Source organism: Saimiri boliviensis, chromosome 1 (genome assembly GCF_048565385.1).
Source record: "Saimiri boliviensis isolate mSaiBol1 chromosome 1, mSaiBol1.pri, whole genome shotgun sequence".
In the NCBI taxonomy this organism is placed as follows: Eukaryota; Metazoa; Chordata; class Mammalia; order Primates; family Cebidae; genus Saimiri; species Saimiri boliviensis.
Window position 1 is genome coordinate 103,998,395 of NC_133449.1, and position 21,289 is coordinate 104,019,683.

The following is a 21,289-nucleotide window of genomic DNA, read 5'->3' on the forward strand; positions in this document are numbered from 1 at the left end:
CAAATCTGGTCTGTAAGGATGGTCATTTTATTTAAAAATTTTAAAATAAATAAATAACAGGAAAGCACATACTCAAAAGCATAAGATCAGTTTACTTCCTATTTATTTACACCACTGACTCACCCCACCATCTCACTGTTAACACTACACAATCAAAGGGAGAAATGAGTTTTGTAAATCAGGCATATCATGATAATTTTTATTTTCTGTTAATTTGTTAAGCTAGTTTTAACTACACACAACAAATTCTATTAATTTCACAATGCTATTTTTTTTTTTTTTTTTTTTTTGAGACGGAGTTTCACTCTTGTTACCCAGGCTGGAGTGCAATGGCGCCATCTCGGCTCACCGCAACCTCCGCCTCCTGGGTTCAGACAATTCTCCTGCCTCAGCCTCCCGAGTAGCTGGGATTACAGGCATGCGCCACCATGCCCAGCTACTTTTTTGTATTTTTAGTAGAGACGGGGTTTCACCATGTTGACCAGGATGGTCTTGATCTCTTGACCTTGTGATCCACCCGCTTCGGCCTCCCAAAGAACTGGGATTACAGGCGTGAGCCACCACGCCTGGCCACAATGCTATTTTTAAAAGGGAGATTTCTCCTATCCTAATCCAGTACCTTAAAGAATCTGAAGGGCTTTCAAGTGCCATTTTTTAAACTTTTTATTATGGAAATTTAAGAACATATATAAAGAACAGAGAATATTATTGTGAACCCTCACATACCCATCAACTAGCTTCAACAATTTCTGAATTTCATTTTTTCCTAAATGCCATTTTTATTTAACAATCTTTACTGAAATATTTTTTAAAGCAATATTGAAAAATATTTACATTTAAGTGCAAACTCACAGTCCATTAAAGGATTCTAGTCAGTGATTACCTTGATGAGAAAAAAATGCTTTTGGAAACATTTTTACATTTAATACAAATCTACTTACTGAAAAAGTTTAAGAGAAAATAATTAATCTGAATGTAATCCAATTTCAGTGCTCACATAATCCTATTTTCTAAATAAACAGTAAAGTTGATGAAAATTAATAAATACAAAATTTTAAGACATTGAAAAACATTTTTTTTTTTTTTGAGACAGAGTTTCGCTCTTGTTACCCAGGCTGGAGTGCAATGGCGTGGTCTCGGCTCACCGCAACCTCTACCTCCCAGGTTCAGGCAATTCTCCTGCCTCAGCCTCCTGAGTAGCTAGGATTATAGGCACATGCCACCATGCCCAGCTAATTTTTTGTATTTTTAGTGGAGACGGGGTTTCACCATGTTGACCAGGATGGTCTTGATCTCTTGACCTCGTGATCCACCTGACTCGGTCTCCCAAAGTGCTGGGATTACAGGCTTGAGCCACCGTGCCCAGCTGAAAAATATTTTTTAAAGTGTATAACTCTCACCTGCTGCTGTAACATAAAACATTCTAAAACTGTACATTATGTAGGGAAAATTAAGCTTCAAGTTACTTCTCTGGTATAGCTGGGATGTTCAGGCTTTCGTAGAGTTGTAGTTCCTTTTTACACTTTTTTTTTTTTTTTTTGAGATGGAGTTTCACTCTTGTCCAGGTTGGAGTGCAATGGCACGATCCTGGCTCACTGCAACCTCTGCCTCCCGGGTTCAAGCGATTCTCCTGCTTCAGCCTCCCAAGTAGCTGGAATTACAGGCATGCACCACCACATGCAGCTAACTTTGTATCTGTAGAGATGGGGCTTCTCCATGTTGGTCATGCTGGTCTCAAACTGCTGATCTCAGGTGATCCGCCTGCCTTGTCCTCCCAAAGTGCTGGGATCACAGGTGTGAGACACCGCGCCCAGTCTTTTCTTTTTTTGAGACAGACTTTTACTCCGTCCTCCAGGCTACAGAGCAATAACAACTACGTTGGCTCACTGCAAACTCCACCTCCTGAGTTCAAGCAATTCTCCTGCCTCAGCCTCCCAAGTAGCTGGGATTATAGGCATCCACCACCACACCCAGCTAATTTTTTATATATTTAGTAGAGACAGGGTTTTGCCATGTTGGCCAGGCTGGTCTCCAACTCCTGACCTCAGGTGATCCACCAGCCTCAGCCTCCCAAAAGTGCTGGGATTACAGGTGTGAGCCACTGTGCCCAGCCTCACACATGAATATTAACTAATATTAACTAGAACTGTCCCAAAGATTAAATTTCAGCTGTTGGTAAACTATCAATTAGGCTACAGTACTTAAATCTTACAGTGCCAGTTGCCAACAGGTGAAAGTCATACAATATAATTAAATAAACATCACTAGAAATGCTGAAATATATGCAGACCTACATTACGTTTGAGTTTAAATGATGGTTCTTAAAAAAGCCTGCTCCTGCTTGTGACTCTCCTAAGCCTCCCTGAACAAACTTACTCCTCTTAAATTCCACTGTTACTTGAACCTCATATGGCATGCCTGGGCAAATTTGATGACTTGGATTCTGTTTTAGAAGCCAGGACTACTGCCAAGTCTGCTGTGTCTACTCCCCTGACCCACCAGGACAGCTTTAGACAAACACCTTCCTTATTTACGTTACTGCTGTAAGCAAACTACTGCTTACTGTCAAATGAGGCTCAACCTCCTCAGGTTTCCTATCTCTTAAGAGTAATGTGACTGCCTTCACTATAGTACGGCTTCTTCAACCCCACCTCTTATTTAAAACAAAACATTACCACACTGGAATCATCTACTATTCAACTAGCAATAACGAGAAGGAAATCAGTGATACAACTCATTATCTTCTCTTAAAAGTTCTCCATTTTATATATTGCTATTTATAACTTTCTCTGAAGAAAATCTAATACTACATTTTCTCACCAAAAATGTCCTTATGATTCCACTTTATTTAAAAAATAAATATATTTAAAAATAATAATAAATACAGAGCAAACCTCAAAAGCAGAATTTGGACTATGCCTTCAATAAAAATAAACACAATTTTAGGCAAAGTTTACTGGCTGCCAAAAAAGGCAAGTCATTATTATAAGTTGATTCTACAACTTATTCTAAATTATTATCTTGAACACTTAAGATACAGGCCTTACTTAACCACCACAACTTCTTGGCTATGTACATAATACCCAAGTTTTAACTTTTATAACACCTAATGAAACTACTACAGTACTACTTCTACTATAGTTCAAAATGTATGCCAAAATATCCTTTCTGTATTGGCAAATAAGAACACCTAAGAAAGTACAGGAATAGCTCTTACAAAGATCAATGTTTTTAACAAAAATATGATGTTGAAATTTTTCCTCAAATTTTTCCCATACTTGCTGAAACAGGTTTACTCACTAATCTCAACCAGAAAATTCTGCCAGTACCCCTAGAAGCATCCTTCAACATCAGGAAATGTGTCAAAGAAACAGAGTATTATTCTTCCAAATGAAATGTTAAAATATTTATCATTGACTCAGTCGTCTAATACATATTCTCACTACATTCAGCTCTACAGAAAACGCTGATCTAAGGTACGAAAATAAGGCTACTACTAAGCAGCATCCAAAACCTCCTTTACGGTACCTAATGGGTTGTACAAACACACAAATTTGTACAAGAAACTAAGCAACTTCCCCCTTTTCATACTGATTTAAATATCCAATTATATACTTAAATGTTTAGCAAATCAATCATCTTTACAACATACTGAGTAAGAATTTCATTCAAGAAAGTGGAAAAATTTAATTAAAAGTATATTACTTTCAGTATTTGATAAAATATAAGAGGTAACATTTAAAAGACTGAAATTAAACAGATAAAATAAAAATGTCTTAAGATCAAATATTCTAACTCATGTAAGTTTAAATTGCTGACTCTCTAATCTGCCCTAATCTCTTTTTTCTTCTTTTTAAACTGCCCCTGTTTGAAAATGCCTTACTGTCTCTCATTGTTTTAATTTAGTATATGGAGAAGGGTCTAGGAAAGAGAAGGAAGTCAAAACTAGCCTATTTGCGTGCACACTCGCCTGTGTGTTTAAAGAAATGTTAGGGGGGTGTGTGTGTTTTTAAAGAAATTTTAGTTACTACCACTTAAATAAGGACTGTGCTAAGTGCTTTAAATACATTATCTCATTTACACAAGATAAAACAAAAATCTTGACTAAAAATGATCAATAAAAACTGAAAAGTGAGAAAATAAAATTACCTAAGAGATAGTAAATTGGATCAGCTCTCCAAGCAGTAAACAAAGTAAAAACATTGTAGATTAAATTCTAAGACAACTTCTAGGAAAAGTTCCTCAACTTGACATATGAAAAAGTTGTGTATTAAAGGAATATCTGAAAAAAAATTACACATATCTTATAATCAAGTAAACTTCTTACAAAAATACATATTGTATCTAAGATATTTCTGCCCTTTGAAAAAACAGCCGTAGATGAGATACTACACACAGTACATAGCCCGTTCCTCCCAGTAACTCTCATTCGGGACTAGAAAGTCAATATTTAGTAATGAACCCTGAAAATGAAACTCTGAATTTGCAAAGTACAGATTACTTGTTATAACATCAAACTTAAAGATACACAATCACTATACTAAAATAAGAGTACCAGAGGTTGCCCTTCATAATTGTAAATAATGTTAATGGAATACATTAAACATGTACCTATTTTAAATTTCCTATTTACTACTAAGGTATATCATCTATTTGGAGCTAGATATTAAGTAAAACAATGTTTAACGAAATGGTTCATTTTTAACTGGAAAAATCAGAGACAGCACTGTCATATTTAAAAAAAAAAAAAAAAGGTGGACTGGTCCGATGGTAGTGGGTTATTAGAATGTATTAACGTAAAAATAAAAAAATAAATAAAATAAAATAAAATAAAAGAATGTATTAACATTAGTGTCACTAAAGTTAGTAGACAACCCCCCACTCCTGCCCCCACCACTACTATAAGTGACTGTTTTTTGGTTTTTTTTAAAGCTAAAGACTCTAGAGTCTTAAATTTTCTCTAGTGAAAAAAAAAATCTCAAAATACTGCTGCAAACAATAGTCTTAAAAAGTCAGCTGTCAGTCACAAATGTATACAACATTATCACGTGTTATTAAGGGCATTTCACATCATCTAATTTGTACGTTAAGAAGCTTGCTTAGGACATTCACTAAATTCAGCTCTTGGCTTGTCCTCACTCTCTATCCACTCACCTCACTATTTTTCAAAAATCTTCTCACTGTACGGAAATTTAGTTGTGATACAAGTACTCCCAAACCTTTAGGGATGTAAACCTTTAGGGATGTATCATTTGAGGTCAGGAGTTTGAGACCAGCCTGGCCAACATGGTGAAACCCCATTTCTACTAAAAACACAAAAAGTAGCCAGGCTTGGCGGCACACACCTGTAATCCCTGCTACTCGGGAGGCAGAGGCAGAATGACTTGAACCCCGGAGGTGGAGGCTGCAGCAAGCTGAAATCACGCCACTGCACTCCAGCCTGGGTGACAGGGTGAGACCCTGCCTCAAAAAAAAAAAAGGGTATATATATATATACACACACACATATATATATACTTTTTTTTGAGGCAGGGTCTATATGTGTATATATGTCTATATGTATATATATATATACACGTGTATGCGTATATGTGTGTATATATGTATATATATGTATATAGTGCCTACTGTGTAAAGGCACTGTACTAGGCACTGATAATATAACTGAAAAAGATTACAGACACTACCCCTGCGCTCAAGGAACTTCCATTCCAGTGAGGAAGAGAATCCAAAAATGAGTTCGGCGAACACACTGATACAACCCAGCAATGATCTGAATTGTAACAACAATTCTATTCTTATTTTCCACTTTACTGCATATATTATCCTAAAATCATTTCGGTGATTCTACTTTGTTCCTTCAAACTACATAATCATAATAATGCTTAGTAAAATGAAAATTAATTTTGTGAACAATTAATTTTGAAAACTTAGCTGTGAATATATCACATTCTCCTCAACAGAATTTCAAAATTAACTGCTACGTGTTCATAGCAGCAGTATTCACAATAGCCAAAAGGCAGAAAAAGCCCAAATGTCCATCAACGGTAAACAAACTGTGTTCCTTTATACACACACACACACACGATGGAATATTACTCAACCACAGAAAGGAATGAGGTCGTCAGACACAAACATTCACATATATTATCCTATTTATATAAAATATCCAGAATAGGTACCACAGAGACAGATCCCAGACTGGTAGCTGCTAGGGGTTGTGGGGAGGGAAGAGAAAATGGGGAGCAACTGTTAAATGGGTGCTGAGTTTTCCTTCGGATGAAAATGTTTCAGAACTAGACCGAAGCAGTAGCTGCACAACACCGAATGCACTAAATTGTTCACTTTAAGACGGTTTTTTTAATGTGTATTTTGCCTTAATATTGGAAAAAAACTTGTAAAAAAAATTACCAGCTTGAATATTTTAAAGTGGACTTTTTGTCACAATCTGCTGATATTTACCTTTGGAAATTTCAGTTATAAATCAAGATATACTGATTTTAACTCCTTTTAGACCTATTTTAATATCAAAATGGCTTTTGTGTAAAGACCATTTAAAAAGCATTTTCATAGCTTTTAAATGTTATTCAATATTTTGGTTGTATATACAATTACTACTTATACTCAATTCCTTTATTATTCATATGTTTGGTTAACACCCCTACCCATCACATATTTGGTATATAATGTGTTCTAATCAATTTATGCCCAATAAAAGTTTGCTGACATTCAACTATTTATCTTTTTTACAATAAAAAATTTCAAACAAGTTGTTTTTCTTTCAAGTCCTGATAATCTAGGTACAATTCAATGCTACACTCTCCACAAATGCCACTTTTCCTGTTTCTTTACTATAAAATGCATCACCATTCACAGACTTCCTAGTAGCACAGTTATTACTTAGACTATGTGTCTCCTCCAACTATTTCCCAAACTCTTTAAGGAGCCTCAGTCCTCTGCATTATCGTAACACTACAAGATCAGTAACAACGGTTCAATGTAATAGGCGCTCGAATTATGTTAATGGAGTTGAAAATAAAGGCAGCCAACACATAACTATTATGAATTATGTATTACACTGAAAAGGCATCTAGCCTGTGAAAGGACCGATAAAACAAGTACCAAAAGAGGATCCTCATGCCTCACTTTCAGGTATGTTAAAAATGGATTTAAATCGCTGAGGAAGCATGTGGGTACCTGCGACGTGGAAGTGGTGGCGGGCTTGGCTGGAAGCAAACTATCGGGGAACTCCAGGACTCAGGTATGTTTTACAACGCAACTCTCCAGAACAGTCTATTGAACATCAACATGAACATTAAGGAATTCACCTCACACCAGGCAAGAAAAAATAGGGATTGCTCTTATCCATTTCCTTTCTGAAGTTCGCATGCATATGTAATAGGGACACTGAACTTAATGAACCACCGTATTCCAAACCAGGTCACAAAAGAGCTCTAACTCCCCAGTCATCCTGTTTCTATTTCCTGATTGGTCTGACGTGCAAGCATTATGGTGCCCAGCTTTCCCAATTCAAGATTTCCTTTAAAATATCTTCCAAGAAGTTTTTCTTTAAGCAAAAATCAACTTGTAGAATTTCTAGGAAAATTATGGAAAAAAAGCAACCATTTAAAAAAAAATCTTTATTCAAGTAAAGAAATTACGTTTCCAGAAAAATCCCGTTACAGTTACACTTCGAATTAACTGTGGGCCATAAACTTGCACAAGTGGACGTTAACGCGAAAGCATTACTCTCCTAGCAAAGTAGGCTTAAATACGTTCGTGATTTTTAGAGGGGTCCTATTGTTGAAAAATAAGCATCTTTCAAACGAAAATTTCAAGAAACAACCTAGAATAGATGAAAAACCCAGTGCGCTTACACTTTACAGGGACATTTTCCTTGCAACACACTGGCAAAGCAGGGACAACCAGACGCCACTTGGGCAGCAGCCCGGACCCTGGGCCTCCAAACCCCGAGCGTCCCGGAGTCAAGTTCCCCACTAGTTTGCTTTCAGCCAAGCCCGCCACCACTTCCACGTCGCAGCGACCCACACGCCTCCTCAGAGATTTAAATCCGTTTTTAACTCACCACACTCAGGCGCGCGCGCACACACACACACGCACACGCACGCGCACACACTCGGGGTTATCGGTCTCCGGTCATCCAAGGGAACAGGGAGAGGGCGAGAGATCCTGCGAGCGAGAAGAGGGGTCGCTCTTCTTTCCCGTCTGGCCCGGCACCCACCTGCAGGCCGCGAGCCCGGGGGCGGCGGCGCCGACGCCCCGTCCTCGCCAAAGACGAGTTTGAAGTCGAGCTCGTCGTGGGCGCCACAGTTTGCAGTAGTCATCGGCGTGGCCCAGGGTGCTGCGGCTCCTCCTCAGGTGGCGGCGGCGGCGGCGGCGGCGGCAGCGGCGGCGGCAGCGGCAGCAGCTCCGGCAGCAGCTCCTCAGCGCCGCTTCATGCCGGGCCGCGCGGGCCAGGAGGTCGTGACTCCACAGCAAACTTTCCGGGCGGGGCCCTCGACGCCGAGCGTTCCGCTCCGAACTAGAGAGTCGGCCGCGCGCCGAGCAGCACCAGGAGCCGCAGCCGCCCGCCGCCAGTGCCTAAGCCGCCACTGTCGCCTTAGCCAACGTTCCCCGCCCCCCCCCCGCCGCCACAGTCGCCGCCACCGCCGCCGCGGGCGCGCTCCCGCACCCTGCCGCGCGCCCGGCCCCGCCCCCTACGCGCGCCCATCCGGCCCGGCTGCCTATTGGCTACTAGCGCGGCCAGCAGGGGCCGGGCCCCGCCCCCTCACAGGCCTATCGCGTAACTCGGTCTCCGATAGAAGGAAGTCACGTGAACACGCGGCCCCCGAAGAGCCCAGCTACCCCTCGGGAGTTGTAGTTTGGCCTGTATTCCCATGGCGTTTCCTTCTAAACTATGGGGTATAAGGCCGATTGCTCTGCTTGGATAGGGGACCATCACTGGCCAATGGAGAAGACCCCTCTCCTCATTGGGCGGAGCTCACGACGAGGAAGGGGTGCCGAAGCACTGAGGTTCTGGGTTCGGTGATGTGGGGCCGCCTCGTGTTACTCCTGATGGCTGGCTTTAGGGACGGTATCAGGGCCCGGCTGGTTTACCTGGACGCCGCCCACATCCTCATCCCCCTCACCTCAACTTTAATGTCTGACTCTCCAAAGGGCGGGGACCAGACTGAGAGTCCAGCTAGGTTGGGGCGGAACCGAAGAAGATAGGTTGCGCTATGGATCCGGAGTCTGAGCTCACGGTCGCCGCAGGCCGACCCTCTGCGGGGCGGAGCCTGCGCCTAGGCGGCTGGGCCTTTGTCCCCACTAGCGAGCCCCCGCAGCCGATTCCTTGACAGCATGCGCGTTTGAGGCCTCGGCGAAGACCGACGGGCAGGGCCTGTCCCTTGCTGGAAGTTGAGTAGACCGAGCGGGAAAGCCCGTTGTGAGCTCGCGCCAATCATGGCTCTGTGATCTCTGCATCCTGGTGCATATCCATGAAAGAGGGAAGGATGGAGCCGCCCAAATTGGGTGGCTGGCAGTGAAGAGGAAGTGACACTACCTAAAGAACTGTTTTTCGTGATCTGCCCCTCCCGAGCAAGCTTGCCTTTCCAAGATGGCCCAAGATGCCTCCTCCTGGAGTCTGGGGTGGAGGCCGTCCTTGGGGACTGGGAGCCTGGCTTGTTTACCTAAGGTTCCACTGAGGCACAGGTGGACGGGGAGGTAAGAGAGGCAGGGTGACCGCCTCCCCTAGCTCCGTGCCCCGGGCACAAGGCCCACAGGGCATAGCATCCCTAGAGGCGTGTTGCTGGAGGAACCCAGGGAGCTGTCAGAGACTTGGGTGCAGGTGCACCCAAGAAATACTGCCCTCTCAGGATACAATAGGTTGTTAGAGAAGAAGAAAAAAAGAAATGCCACTCTCAAGGCCTACAGCACATTTCCACACCACCCACAGAAGCCAGTGGGAAGAGAGGGTAAAGGGAAGCCTCTTGCAGAGGTCTCAATGTCTGGACTGACACTTGAGCTACCAGGGAGCCCTAGAGGGAGCCAAACCAGAGCATCCAAGACATTCATCTTGGATTGGTTCATTTCCGCCCAGTGTTCTGTACCAGTACTTGTGCTGTTCCTAGGAATTCAGAGATAAATTAATACATTAAGTCTCCCTTCAGGTGTAAGGGAGGGGGACCAGCAAATCTATAATTACTGTGCAAAGAAATGAGGGTTGTGCCAGAACTCAGAGACAGTTCGTAAGCCCGCTGGCTGCAGGGCCTTGACAGGGGTGAGTAGGAACTGGAGAGACAGGCAAGAAGGGAGCACGTTTCATTCCAGGCAGAGAACAGATTTCCAAAGACTTGGAGACCAAAAAGTACCTGCAGTGAGCAGAAGCCAAAGGTGGGGTCAGATGAGTGGGCAGAATGCTGCAGGCCACTGCAAAGTGTCTCAACGTTATGCTGATGGCAGTAGGGAGCCGTGGAAGGACTCAGAGCAGGGGATTTACATGGCCAGAATTCTGGGCGGATCACTGGATTTGACTGGGGCAAGGGTGAATGAAGTTAAGGGGAGAAGATAATAGTGGTGAAGGAGAGGGAACAACGAGCATTAGGTTAGTGGAACATCCTTCCCAATAACCTGTCCTGCCTGCAAATCTACAACCTTGAGGGCCTGAGTGTGGAACTTGGGGCCCAAATGCCACATCAGCTCTGGCACCCTCTGCCTTAAGCAGGTTGCTGGCCCACCTATTTGTACCACATGTAACAGGATCCTGATACAGTAAAAGGTCCCAGAGGGTTGGCCAGCTCATCTGAAGTCCCTGCAGACATGACTTCACCTAAACCATGGGATCAGCGATCATCAGACCAGACAGCAAGCAGGAGGGAGACCCTGGGCCAGTCAGCCCCTCCACTAAGAAAAGACCACAAAGAAAGTATAGATGGCTTGAAAAATTCACCCACTCATCAAATGCTCAGCTATGTATCTGTGTTCCTAGCCACTAAGCACTGGAGAACCCTTAGAAGAGGTTACATTGTAGGGACGGTTTTTGGCCTGGGGTAAACTGAGAAGCTGCCAAGGAATGGTGAGGGCTGGGACAGGGATTGGCACCAACTGCAGGAAGAGTCACCATGTGTGTAAGAAAGTCAGCAATGGCTGGGAGCTCTGTAGGCTGTGAAGGGGCCTGCCCACACACACACACCGATATATACATACTCTTTCAGCCCTTTGCCCCAGCTAAGACCAGGACGTCCCCCCATGAGCTCTTCCTCAGGCAGTTCCAAAGCTCCTGCAGGTCATCTGGGCCCACCTCCAGACCTCTGAGAGCCCTGTGAAACCAGGAGGCCCACAGGACCAGTGCAGTAGGTAGAACCCCGGGGTGGACAAGGGCAAGGAATCACCATAAAACCACTATCCCTGTGTGAATGCTAGCCAAGCCTGGGAATTAGGGAAAGCCATCTTTATCATCAGCTGTCACAGGACAGACCCTAAGCACCCATTGTTGTAGTTCTTCAGTGCTCTCTGAGCCAGGAGGTATAGTTTAGCCTTGTTCCACATTATGCAAAACAGGAACCTTTGAAGAAATTCAGAGTTTAAAAAACTTCTTCCTCTCCATGCCAAACATCCCACTTGCCCCAAGCTCTTGTTGGATTCTTCTGTGTCTGCTCCCAGCCTCATGCCAAGGTGGCCATAGGGGACACAGGACTGCCTTTGAGTAGCTCCCAATCTGGGATAAGGGATTGCCTAGCCAACTACAATCACAGAAAGTTAGTTGCTGAAGTCAGCACAGGGTGCTGAGAAGACATGGTCAGCACTTTGTTCTCAAATACTGAGGAGTTTGGACTTGGTCCAGAGAGCAGTCTCAGAGAGCCACAAAAGAGTTCTAGGCAGAATAACACCTGGAAGGACCCAAGGGTTCAGGACTGCAGGTGGAAGAGATTCTTTGCACACAGCCCAGGCTTTTTGCTGTGGCCTTTGAGAGACCTGCCACCCTCTCCACCCTTATCCTTCCCTCTCATGCTCATATCAAAACCATTTGTCCCCCAAATGTGATGAGCTAAGGGAAATCCTCAATCAAGCTAGCTGGAATGGATGAGTAAGTATTGTGGCTACTAGCCCAGGGAGAAGTCTGGGAGTCTAAGTGGCCAAATTTAAGGTGGACACGGTGAGAACAAGGACAAGGCTTTCAGGCCTGACTGTCCCTCCCCCGCCAGTCAGTCCCATCCTTAGGCAGATCACTTTGAGACCAGGAAAGACAACACTGAGGTCTGCTAAAGTGAGATTATTTGAGGACCAACGTATTCAACCAAGATCCCTGCCAGACATCCTCAGTCACAGAATATATACTAGACCTGCCCCACCTTCCTCCTCTGTGAAGGATTCTCTCCCTAGTGCTTCCCAGGGCCCTCAAAGCCCCCACATTCCAGCCTCTATCTTAATAGCATGCCTATATCCCTGCCTCTCCTTCCCCAGAGCCCAGAAATGAACCTGACCCTGCCAGAGGAGGGGCTTCCCCAGGGAAACTATACTGGTGGGAGAAGTGGCCTGAAATCAAAGCCCAGTTCCACAGGGGAGGCAGATCTTAGGACTCAGTGACTTGGGAGGGGCCACTGCAGCTTCTTTCTGACCAGTTCCAGTTGGAGTATAAGAAAAGGCAAAGGGGGCATTTTGTTTTGTTTTTTATTTATGTATTTTTGAGACAGGGTCTCACTCTGTCACCCAGGCTGAAATGCAGTGGTGTCATCACAGCTCACTGCAGCTTCAACCTCCTGAGCTCAAGAGATCCACCCACCTCAGCCTCCTGAGTAGCTAGAACTATAGGCACCTGCCACCACACACAGTTAATTTTTATATTTTTTGTAAAGACGGGGTTTTGGTATGTTGCCCAGCGGGCTAGTCTTGAACTCTTGAGCTCAAGTGATCTGCCCACCTCAGCCTCCCAAAGTGCTGGGATTATAGCCGTGAGCCACCACACCCAGCCAAAGGAGGCATTTTGACTGAGATTGTTTTTAGTATGAAAAATCAGAAATAGGCCAAGTGCAGTAGCTCATGCCTGTAATCCCAGCACTTTGGGAGGGTGAGGCGGGAGGACTGCTTGAGGACAAGGGTTCAAGATCAACCTGGCCAACATAGTGAGACACCATCTCTATAAACAAATAAAGAAAGTAATTGTGCCTAAAGCTTAGTGACTGAGACTGGACCAACCCTCAGTCTTTCTCCTGGATAGAGCCCTTTCTCCAGGAGCACTGGTCTGGGAAGTCAGTTAGGGTACCCTGGCATGGAGTGACCCCATTAACCATACAATGTCCTATCAAAGGGCCAGCCTATTGTCCTCCAGTCAGCCTCACACAGGCAGAGGACAGCTGATCCCTTCTCAGAGGAGGGCCCTCAGGACAGAGAGGAGTTGAAGTGAGTTGCCCAAGTCAAACAGCAATGGCTCTGGGAGGCAGTGGGTAGTGTGGTATCCTTATCTACACACAGAAAGGCAATTGTGGGTGGCAGCAGGGAGGGGGACAGTGCTGGGACTGAGACAGAGGCCTCACCCACCAAACCCTAGACTCAGAGGCCAGCAGGGCAGGGGCTGCTGGCTGGCACAGGTGCCTGATCCTGTGTTAAGTTGCCACAAAACAGTGAGGCTCTGACACAGGGGAGATGTGGGAGATACAGCCTTGACCCAGAGGGGAATCCTGCCTTCCCCACCACACCAATAGAACCTGGAAAAAGGGATGAGAAGCAGCATGTTTACAGCTGAGGAAGCGGGGGCAGGACAGGGTAGGGACCTTTGGTCAGAACGCCCCTCCCAGTAAGCGGGGGAGGACCCATGAGATGCGGTAGCCGTTTGTTTGCTTCTCACTGCCAGGAGGAAATTAAAGAGAATCTGCCACTTCCTTCCGCCCCAAGTGGGATGAGGAAGGCGGGGGACGGGAGGGACTGTGTGGTGTGATCTGCCAAACATAAGGGCCCCAAATTGCTGTTGTCAGCAGCCTTCACTGCCCCACTGCCCCACTGCCCAGGGTAGGCACTTCATCAGGTCTGAGCTCCAGGCAGTTATCAGGCTTAAAGAAGACTCTGGGGATCAGACCAACACTCCCCACCCCACTGGACTAGTCCCTTACTGGGGCACCAGTTGCCCTGGTCCCTCCTCCAGATCCCATATCACCTCTCATCAGGACAGACAATTGATGCCCAGTGCCTTAGGTGTACAGTCAGTAGAATGAGCTTCTTGGGCCTTCCTGGCTTGGCTCCAGTCCAGTGATACCCCATTTCCCACCTCCACCAGACCCAGAGAGATGGGCAGGAGATAGGCTTTGGGAAGCTTTAGCTCTGCACAGAGGGTGGGAGTAGAATAATCATGCCAGTACACAAGCCCATTTATGAAGATGCCCAAGGCTAAAGCAGCCAGCCATGGGTTAGGGTAGGGGGTGTCTTTATTGCACAGTACCAATGTCAGGTTGGGGAGGTGCCACCTGAAAAGCTCCTGTTTTCAAAGGGAACTTGACTCTGTCACTCAGATCCACCAAAGGAATCAGGATCCACCCTTGGGCGGCCCCTGGTCCATGCTCCAGGCTGATGACCCCGCTGGAACATCTAACTCCTGCCAGGGAAGACCAGCAAATTGTTCAACAGCATCTGGTTCATGCTATGGTATCCACAGCCACCTTAGCACCAGATCACGGAGGGGTGACTAGGGCAGGAAGAGTAGTCACCAGCCTTCCAGGGGGCTCTCTTCACCACTTCCCAAGGCCACAAAGGGCTTCTTGCACAGCTCCCCAGGTTGTGCTAGCTCCTGAGCTCTGGAGCCCCCACAGTCTTGGTCGGGAGCCTCCCTCTTTCGCTTGTGCAAGGAAGGGTTCTCCTCACCCAGCCGACCCTCAGGGAGGCCCTGGCTCCGCAGACAGACGATGGCCGCAGCCTGCTCCGCCAGTTTCTTGGACTTGTCCCTGGGCAGATGAGGCAGAGGGCAATAAGGCATGTAGGCAGGGTCCGGGGCTGTGAGGCCTGACTCTACACACCCTTGGCAGATTCTGCCAAAACTGAGTAAGGGGTCACCATCCAGGGATGCCACTGCCCATATATACTATCTGCCCAACCCTCCTAGGACAATGCTGGATGATGGGCAGAATGCCCACTCTCCTCCTTACCCCAATCCTCCTTCCCTATGATGAGGAAACTTACCACAAGGTAGACTGATACTTTTGTTCAGCAACGGTGACAATAGAAGAGAACAGGCGGTCTACAGGGCGTTGAACCTGGTACAAAGATTAAAGGAAACACAGGGCCAGAGAAATGAGCCCTGGAAGCCAACCTGCTGGGGTCAAATTAAAGGCAAATAAAAGGAAGTATTTCCAACCTAAGTCAAATGAAGGCTGCCTATATCACATGCTCCTCCCAAGCAGTGCAGAAAGGCAGATGTACAAATAGACAACGACCTCAAGTGTCTGAAGCTGTCATGGACCTGAGCAAAGGCCAGCAGAGCCGTTAGCTGCACATGACTACAGAGCCTCCTGCTGACAGCTGGATAGGCCAGGTCCCCAAAACAAGGAGTCACCAGATGCCAAAAGGGTGAGAAGGAACAAGCTAATAGAAGAGAAGGCACACCTGGCAGAGGGACCAGATGACATGGCTGGGGCAAAGGGCTGCGGGCATGAAACTGGAAGGAGAGAGGCACATGGGAGGGTCTCAGGCTCTATGCTGAGGTGCTGGCTTGATTCTGCAGACACGCTGGGGAGCTGCTGACTTGAGGAAACAGAGGTTAGATTTGTTTTAGAAAAGGAGGCCTCACCCACCAAACCCTAGACTCAGAGGCCAGCAGAGGGACAGACACAACCCCCAGAAGGTATAAGCCTCGAGGCCAAAAGAGGATTCCAGACGAGGCAGAGCAGCCTAAGGAAGGCATGGCCGTGAAGACCAAAGGAAGTGAAGCAAGACTATCTCACAGTTTCCATCCCAGGGGCACCACATCTGGGGCCCAATTTTGTGCTCCACTGGCTGAGGCCTGATCCAATTGGGCCGAGCACAGTGGCTCATGCCTGTAATCCTAGCACTTTGGGAGGCCGAGGCAGGTGAATAACCTGAGGTCAGGAGTTTGAGACCAGCCTGGCCAACATGGTGAAACCCTGTCTGTTCTAAAAACACAAAAAATAAGCCAGGCATCGTGGTGTGTGCCTGTAATCCCAGCTACTTGGGAGGCTAAGGCAGGAGAATTGCTTGAACTGGGAAGTGGAGATTGCAGTGAGCTGAGATCACACTAACGCTCTTCAGCCTAGGCATCAGAGTGAGACTCTTTCTCAAAAAAAAAAAAAAATTTATTAATTAAAATTTTTAAAAAATTAATATTGGCTAGCTCATGCCTTATAATCCCAGCACTTTGGGGGGCTGAGGAGGGAGGACCACTTGAACACAGGAGTTTGTGACCAGCCTGGGCAACAAAGCAAGACCCCATTTCTAAAAAAAAAAATACTAATTAGGGCCGGGCGCGGTGGCTCAAGCCTATAATCCCAGCACTTTGGGAGGCTAAGACAGGTGGATCACGAGGTCAAGAGATCGAGACCATCCTGGTCAACATGGTGAAACCCCGTCTCTACTAAAAATACAAAAAATTAGCTGGGCATGGTGGCACGTGTCTGTAATCCCAGCTACTCAGGAGGCTGAGGCAGGAGAATTGCCTGAACCCAGGAGGCGGAGGTTGCGGTGAGCGGAGATGGCGCCATTGCACTCCAGCCTGGGTAACGAGAGTGAAACTCCGTCTCAAAAAAAAAAAAAAAAGAAAAAAGAAAAATACTAATTAGACTCATTTAAAAAAAAAAGACATGTCTGGCTGAATTGGACTACAGGCCACTATAAGAGGGTGGGGGCTATCAGCAACTGAACTGGCCACCAGCAGTTTCTCCATGCCTACAGAGGGCAAGGCCAGGCTCTAGCCTGGCAAGTTGAGGGCATAAGCTGTGGGAGCGCCATAGCTGGCTGCAGGGCAAGACACAGCCAGGGACTTACCGTTTCATACATGGGCTGTGGCAACTTCTCCCTCCGGCACCACTCTAGCAGGCACATCTTGGGGGTGATCTGGTCTGAGTATGCTCTCCTGGGGAAAGGAAGGGAAGCAGTTGGGGCTCACCCACCATCACCACTCCCTCAGTCAGCACACTACTCAGCCCCTGATAGGAGCAGCAGAAACGAGAGGAACTGATACCAAGCTGCTGCCTTAAGGCTTCTATACCTACTCCCATAGGCTCCCATTCCTGTCCCACCAGCAGCTTGGACCTGGGTTTTATTTAAAGGGAAGATAAATTTTGGCATGTTTGGGAAATTGTGGGGAAAAGAGGGAATGAACTCCCAATACTCTGAGGTCCAGCCTGGAAAAATAATCTTCAACATCCAAGAAGGAAGCTTGACGCTCAAGACAAGATCAGTAGGGAGTGGGTGGAGGTGTGCAATGGAGGTGACCAGACAATGGTCTTGGGGATCTTGCTCAGCACCCACCCTGATTACGCCTGCCAAGGATCAGGATCATCTGCTGAGGCCACAGACGCATGGAATCTGGTTTCAGAGTCAGTCTGACAAGGTAACACAGTGACACGGTAGGAGGGGACATATTCCAACTTCCCAGCTGGAACTCTCCCTGCCATCTGACTGCCCAACAGCTATTCCTACTGCCCCAACCCCCCACACCTCTGCCAGACAAGACTGGCTCCTGTCTGGTCCTGGGGACTGGAGAAAGGCTCAGATCCCAGAAGAGGGCACCATTCAAAGCTGGGTCACAATCTGAGGCATAAGCAGCTTGAAAGGGCACACAGGGCTGGTGAGGGGCACTGGGTGTGGGCAGGGACTGCAGAGCCAAATGAGGGCTAGGGTCCTTCTGCTGTTGAGGAGCTCCATGCAGCAGCCAGCTCCTCAGGGCCCTGGAAAAGCACAGACTTTCAGGAACAGGAGACAAGTTCCCCCTGCCCTAAGTTGTGGGAGGGAGTTAGGGAAAAAGTAGAGTTCAGTCACTGAACTTGGGATAGGCTTTCAGGAACTATCTTCCCTGTAAGCACCTTCTCTGGGATGCTGCAAATTAAGAACAAGTTTCCAAACCAAGAAGACCTGTGGTCTCTACGTTTGACATTAAGCACATATAGCAGACAGTTTGCTGGCCCAGTGGAACCCCAAGGGTGCTGGCCCCAGCCCAAGCTGAAGTCAAGCTGGAGACCTACCGGTCAAACTTGACAGCCATCTTAATGACACCAGAGGTATCTTCAGCTGGCTCCCCAGTCTCCTCTGAAGTCCTGGCTGAGAGCTTGGCCCGCTGGGCATCCAGCTCCTGTGTGGTCTCCTCATAGAAGGCACCAAGGCCAAAGGCCTCACTAAAGAGGAAGAAGCAGATCAGGGCAAACACTTTAGTGGAGCCAGCATCCAGGCTACTGCAGAAACCCAGGGCCCCACCACTCTACCATATACACCACACCATCACCGGGGCATGGTCATCAGAATGTGCCTTCTGCCCAGCCCTGGGATCACCCTGGACCAGAAGATGGAAAATGAATGTGAACCCAAGCGTGAACACTGGAGGGAAGCTGGGCTGGGTAGCAAAGGTTGCAAAGGTCACCCCCACCAGCTGCAGTCTCTCTCCTGAGGAGGAGCACACAGATGGTGTCCCCAGCCAGCCATGACTGAGTTGACCAATGCTAATCAAGCACATGGGCCCATGGGAGGAAGAGACAGAGGCCTGACCACTGAGTGGTTCCCTACTTCCTGCCCAGCCACGAGCAGTTATACATGGTTTTCAGCTGACACTGAGGTACCACCCAGAGCTACAGAGTTATACTTCTTCTCTTGAGCTTACACAGCACCTGGGTCAAACTGATTAAGCTATGTGGGGTAGGGATTGAACCAATGCCATAAGCCAAGGGTGGAAGGAGGGTTCTAGCAAGGGTTTTTTCCTTCTAGGAAACATCTTAAGGACTGGAAGACTCAAGCGAAGATGGATCCCTGATGGCAAAAGTGGTTCAGAAAGGCATCTATGAAAGAGGGAGGCTATAGATCACTCACGTGACAGGGAGAGAGCCTTCCAGGCAGAGGACCCACTACAAACACAGGTGTGGAGGTCTGGAAGCAGACAGGTAGACAGGGAGCTGTGGGAGCAGTGGCTAGGCCAGCTTGTGAAGGGCCTTAAGTGTCAACCATCTGAGCTAGAGCTGCACCTGATCTAGAGGACCAAGGGGTGGCCTCTCAAACTGTAGGGTTATGGGTGTGACTGCAGGCTCAAGCCAGAGGTTCCTTTCTACAGCCCAATTCTTATGACCACTGGTTCCTGGTGGCCTGGCCTGTGACCATCCCATTTATGGAAAAGCCCCTTCCTTTGCATTATTCTAACCTCCTAGCACCCTAGTTCCCAGAACTCTGCTGATCCGTCCAGGGATGGGACATTTCAAAGCTTTCAAAGAATCCTCTTCTGGGAGGCAAAGCTGTACCATCACTCCACTCCTCTACATCCACATCCAGAAGCTGTGTCCCTGGTCCCCTAATGGAGTCAGCTTAGGGCTCAAAGTCAAACCTGGGCAATGTACACAAGGACAGATGGACATCTCATTGTGCCTCTTACCAAATTTCCCGGGAAGACTGGGCAGCATGGAGCAACCTTCCCTGGGGAGACTCCAACTGTTCTCGTAGCATCTGGCACAAGCAGTACTTAGTGTTGGTATAGTGGTTGTCATACTGCACCGCCTGAGAGAAGAAATGACTCACCTGATGCTCAGGCAGGCTCTAAGGCCTGAGCTATGCTCTGATGGCAGGGAAAGGGGTTCCAAGAAGGCATCAGAGTTGTGTGTACAGCCAAGGAAATGGGAGCCCCATAAGAAGAACCACCGCTGGCCAGGAGCAGTGGCTCACATCTGTAATCCCAGCACTCTGAGAGAACAATGCAGGAAGAGTGCTTGAGGCTAGGAGTTCAAGAGCAGCCTGGGCAACTTAAGACTCAACTCTACAAAAATTAAAAACAAAATTAGCCAGGCATGTTGGCACACACCTGTCATCATAGCTACTAGGGAGGCTAAGGCAAGAGAGTTGCTTGCACCCATGAGTTTGTGGCTATAGTGAGCTATGATCATGCCACTGCACTCCAGCCTGGGCAACAGAGCAAGACCCTGTCTCTAAACAACAACAACAACAAAAAATAGAGTCACCCCGACCTTGGCCATCTACTTCTCCAGACAGTGGTACAAAGCTGGATCACAGCCAAGGCCCATGGTCAGGAGCACACTCTCCTGGACAGCCTAACTGGGATCCCAAAATGCCAAAGCCCCCTCCTACTTCAGCCACCACAGAGGACCTACTGCCAAGTATCTTCCAGGGTAGGGAGGGGAAACACCAAATTCTGGCATGGAAGGTCCAGTGCCAGGACAGGGGTGAGATTCTTCTATTCCTTCTCACCAGAAAGGGCACCTTCCCTTCCACATCTTGATTAGCCTCTAACTTCCCTCTACATGGGTAAAGCACAGCACCATTTAGTTCACATATGTTACTCATCACTACATTTATCTATACAAGTGTGAGGTGTAACTGTCACCATCATTCCACAGACTATGAAACAAAGGCTCAGGGAGGCAAGATGACTGCCAGGGACACCCACTGGAAGCCGGCTGGCTGGGGGCAGGGCAGGAGAGCAGCAGTGGGTGAAGGTGGCCTTCCCCAGCCCTCCAGGACACCCTCCCATCTCCCACCCACTATGCTGCTCTAGTAACTCCACCTGGGCCTATGATTTCAGTGCCTGGAAAGGTGCCACGGCATGCTCAGGACAAAGTCGGAAGTAAGTGGCAAGTCCGGGAGCGGCAAGTCCTTGATTCAGCTTGTTTGGGAAGAAGGTACCTGGCTGGACCAGAAGCAGCCCTGCCTATGCTTGAAAGCCACTCCCTTTCTCTGTGATAACACACCCTCTTGAGGAGCTGCCAAGGGACAGCTCAGCAGGAATGATAACATCACCTTTCACCCAGTGAGCAAGCTCAGCACTGCTCAGCATATCTTCTTGGCCACAGACTTGCCAGCTGGCCAAAAAGCTGGACAGCTGACCTGGGCTGGGGCAAGCCCTCCCTTGACATGGAGCTATCCCAGACCATCGGAGAGCTGGTGGTCACCAACTTGCCCAGCAGGACATCAGAACCAAGGGTGAGGGCTGCAGCATTAAACAGGAGATAGGACAAAGGCTGCCCAGCTCTGGACACAGACCTCAGAGCATCTTACCATCCCAGCTTGCACAGCTATGGGAACACTCACATACCATGGCAGCCACAGGCACTCCCACACAGGAATGGACCCTAGGACTGAA

The 21,289-nt window shown here is 47.3% G+C and overlaps 2 protein-coding genes across 10 annotated transcripts in view; both read right to left on the reverse strand.

Annotated features, from left to right (window-relative positions):
- Window positions 1-8,684, reverse strand: part of NFATC3 (nuclear factor of activated T cells 3) — a 183,215-nt gene extending 174,531 nt beyond the window's left edge. For all 4 annotated transcript variants that reach the window (XM_010346827.3, XM_010346828.3, XM_074401630.1 and 1 more), the window contains exon 1: window positions 8,243-8,684. In XM_010346827.3, coding sequence (XP_010345129.1) covers window positions 8,243-8,345 — 103 coding nt within the window. In that variant the 5' untranslated portion in view covers window positions 8,346-8,684. The remainder of the gene's footprint in view (window positions 1-8,242) is intronic.
- Window positions 8,685-14,401: 5,717 nt separating this feature from the next.
- The window catches only part of DUS2 (dihydrouridine synthase 2), a 63,089-nt gene continuing 56,201 nt past the window's right edge, over window positions 14,402-21,289 (reverse strand). For 3 of the 6 annotated variants that reach the window (XM_039478101.2, XM_074401712.1, XM_074401708.1), the window contains exons 12-16: window positions 19,571-19,692; window positions 18,183-18,332; window positions 16,984-17,071; window positions 15,166-15,239; window positions 14,402-14,930 (exon numbers count right to left, since the gene is read on the reverse strand). In XM_039478101.2, coding sequence (XP_039334035.1) covers window positions 14,693-14,930; window positions 15,166-15,239; window positions 16,984-17,071; window positions 18,183-18,332; window positions 19,571-19,692 — 672 coding nt within the window. In that variant the 3' untranslated portion in view covers window positions 14,402-14,692. The other 3 variants (XR_005581761.2, XM_074401704.1, XM_074401697.1) reach the window with 3 other exon arrangements.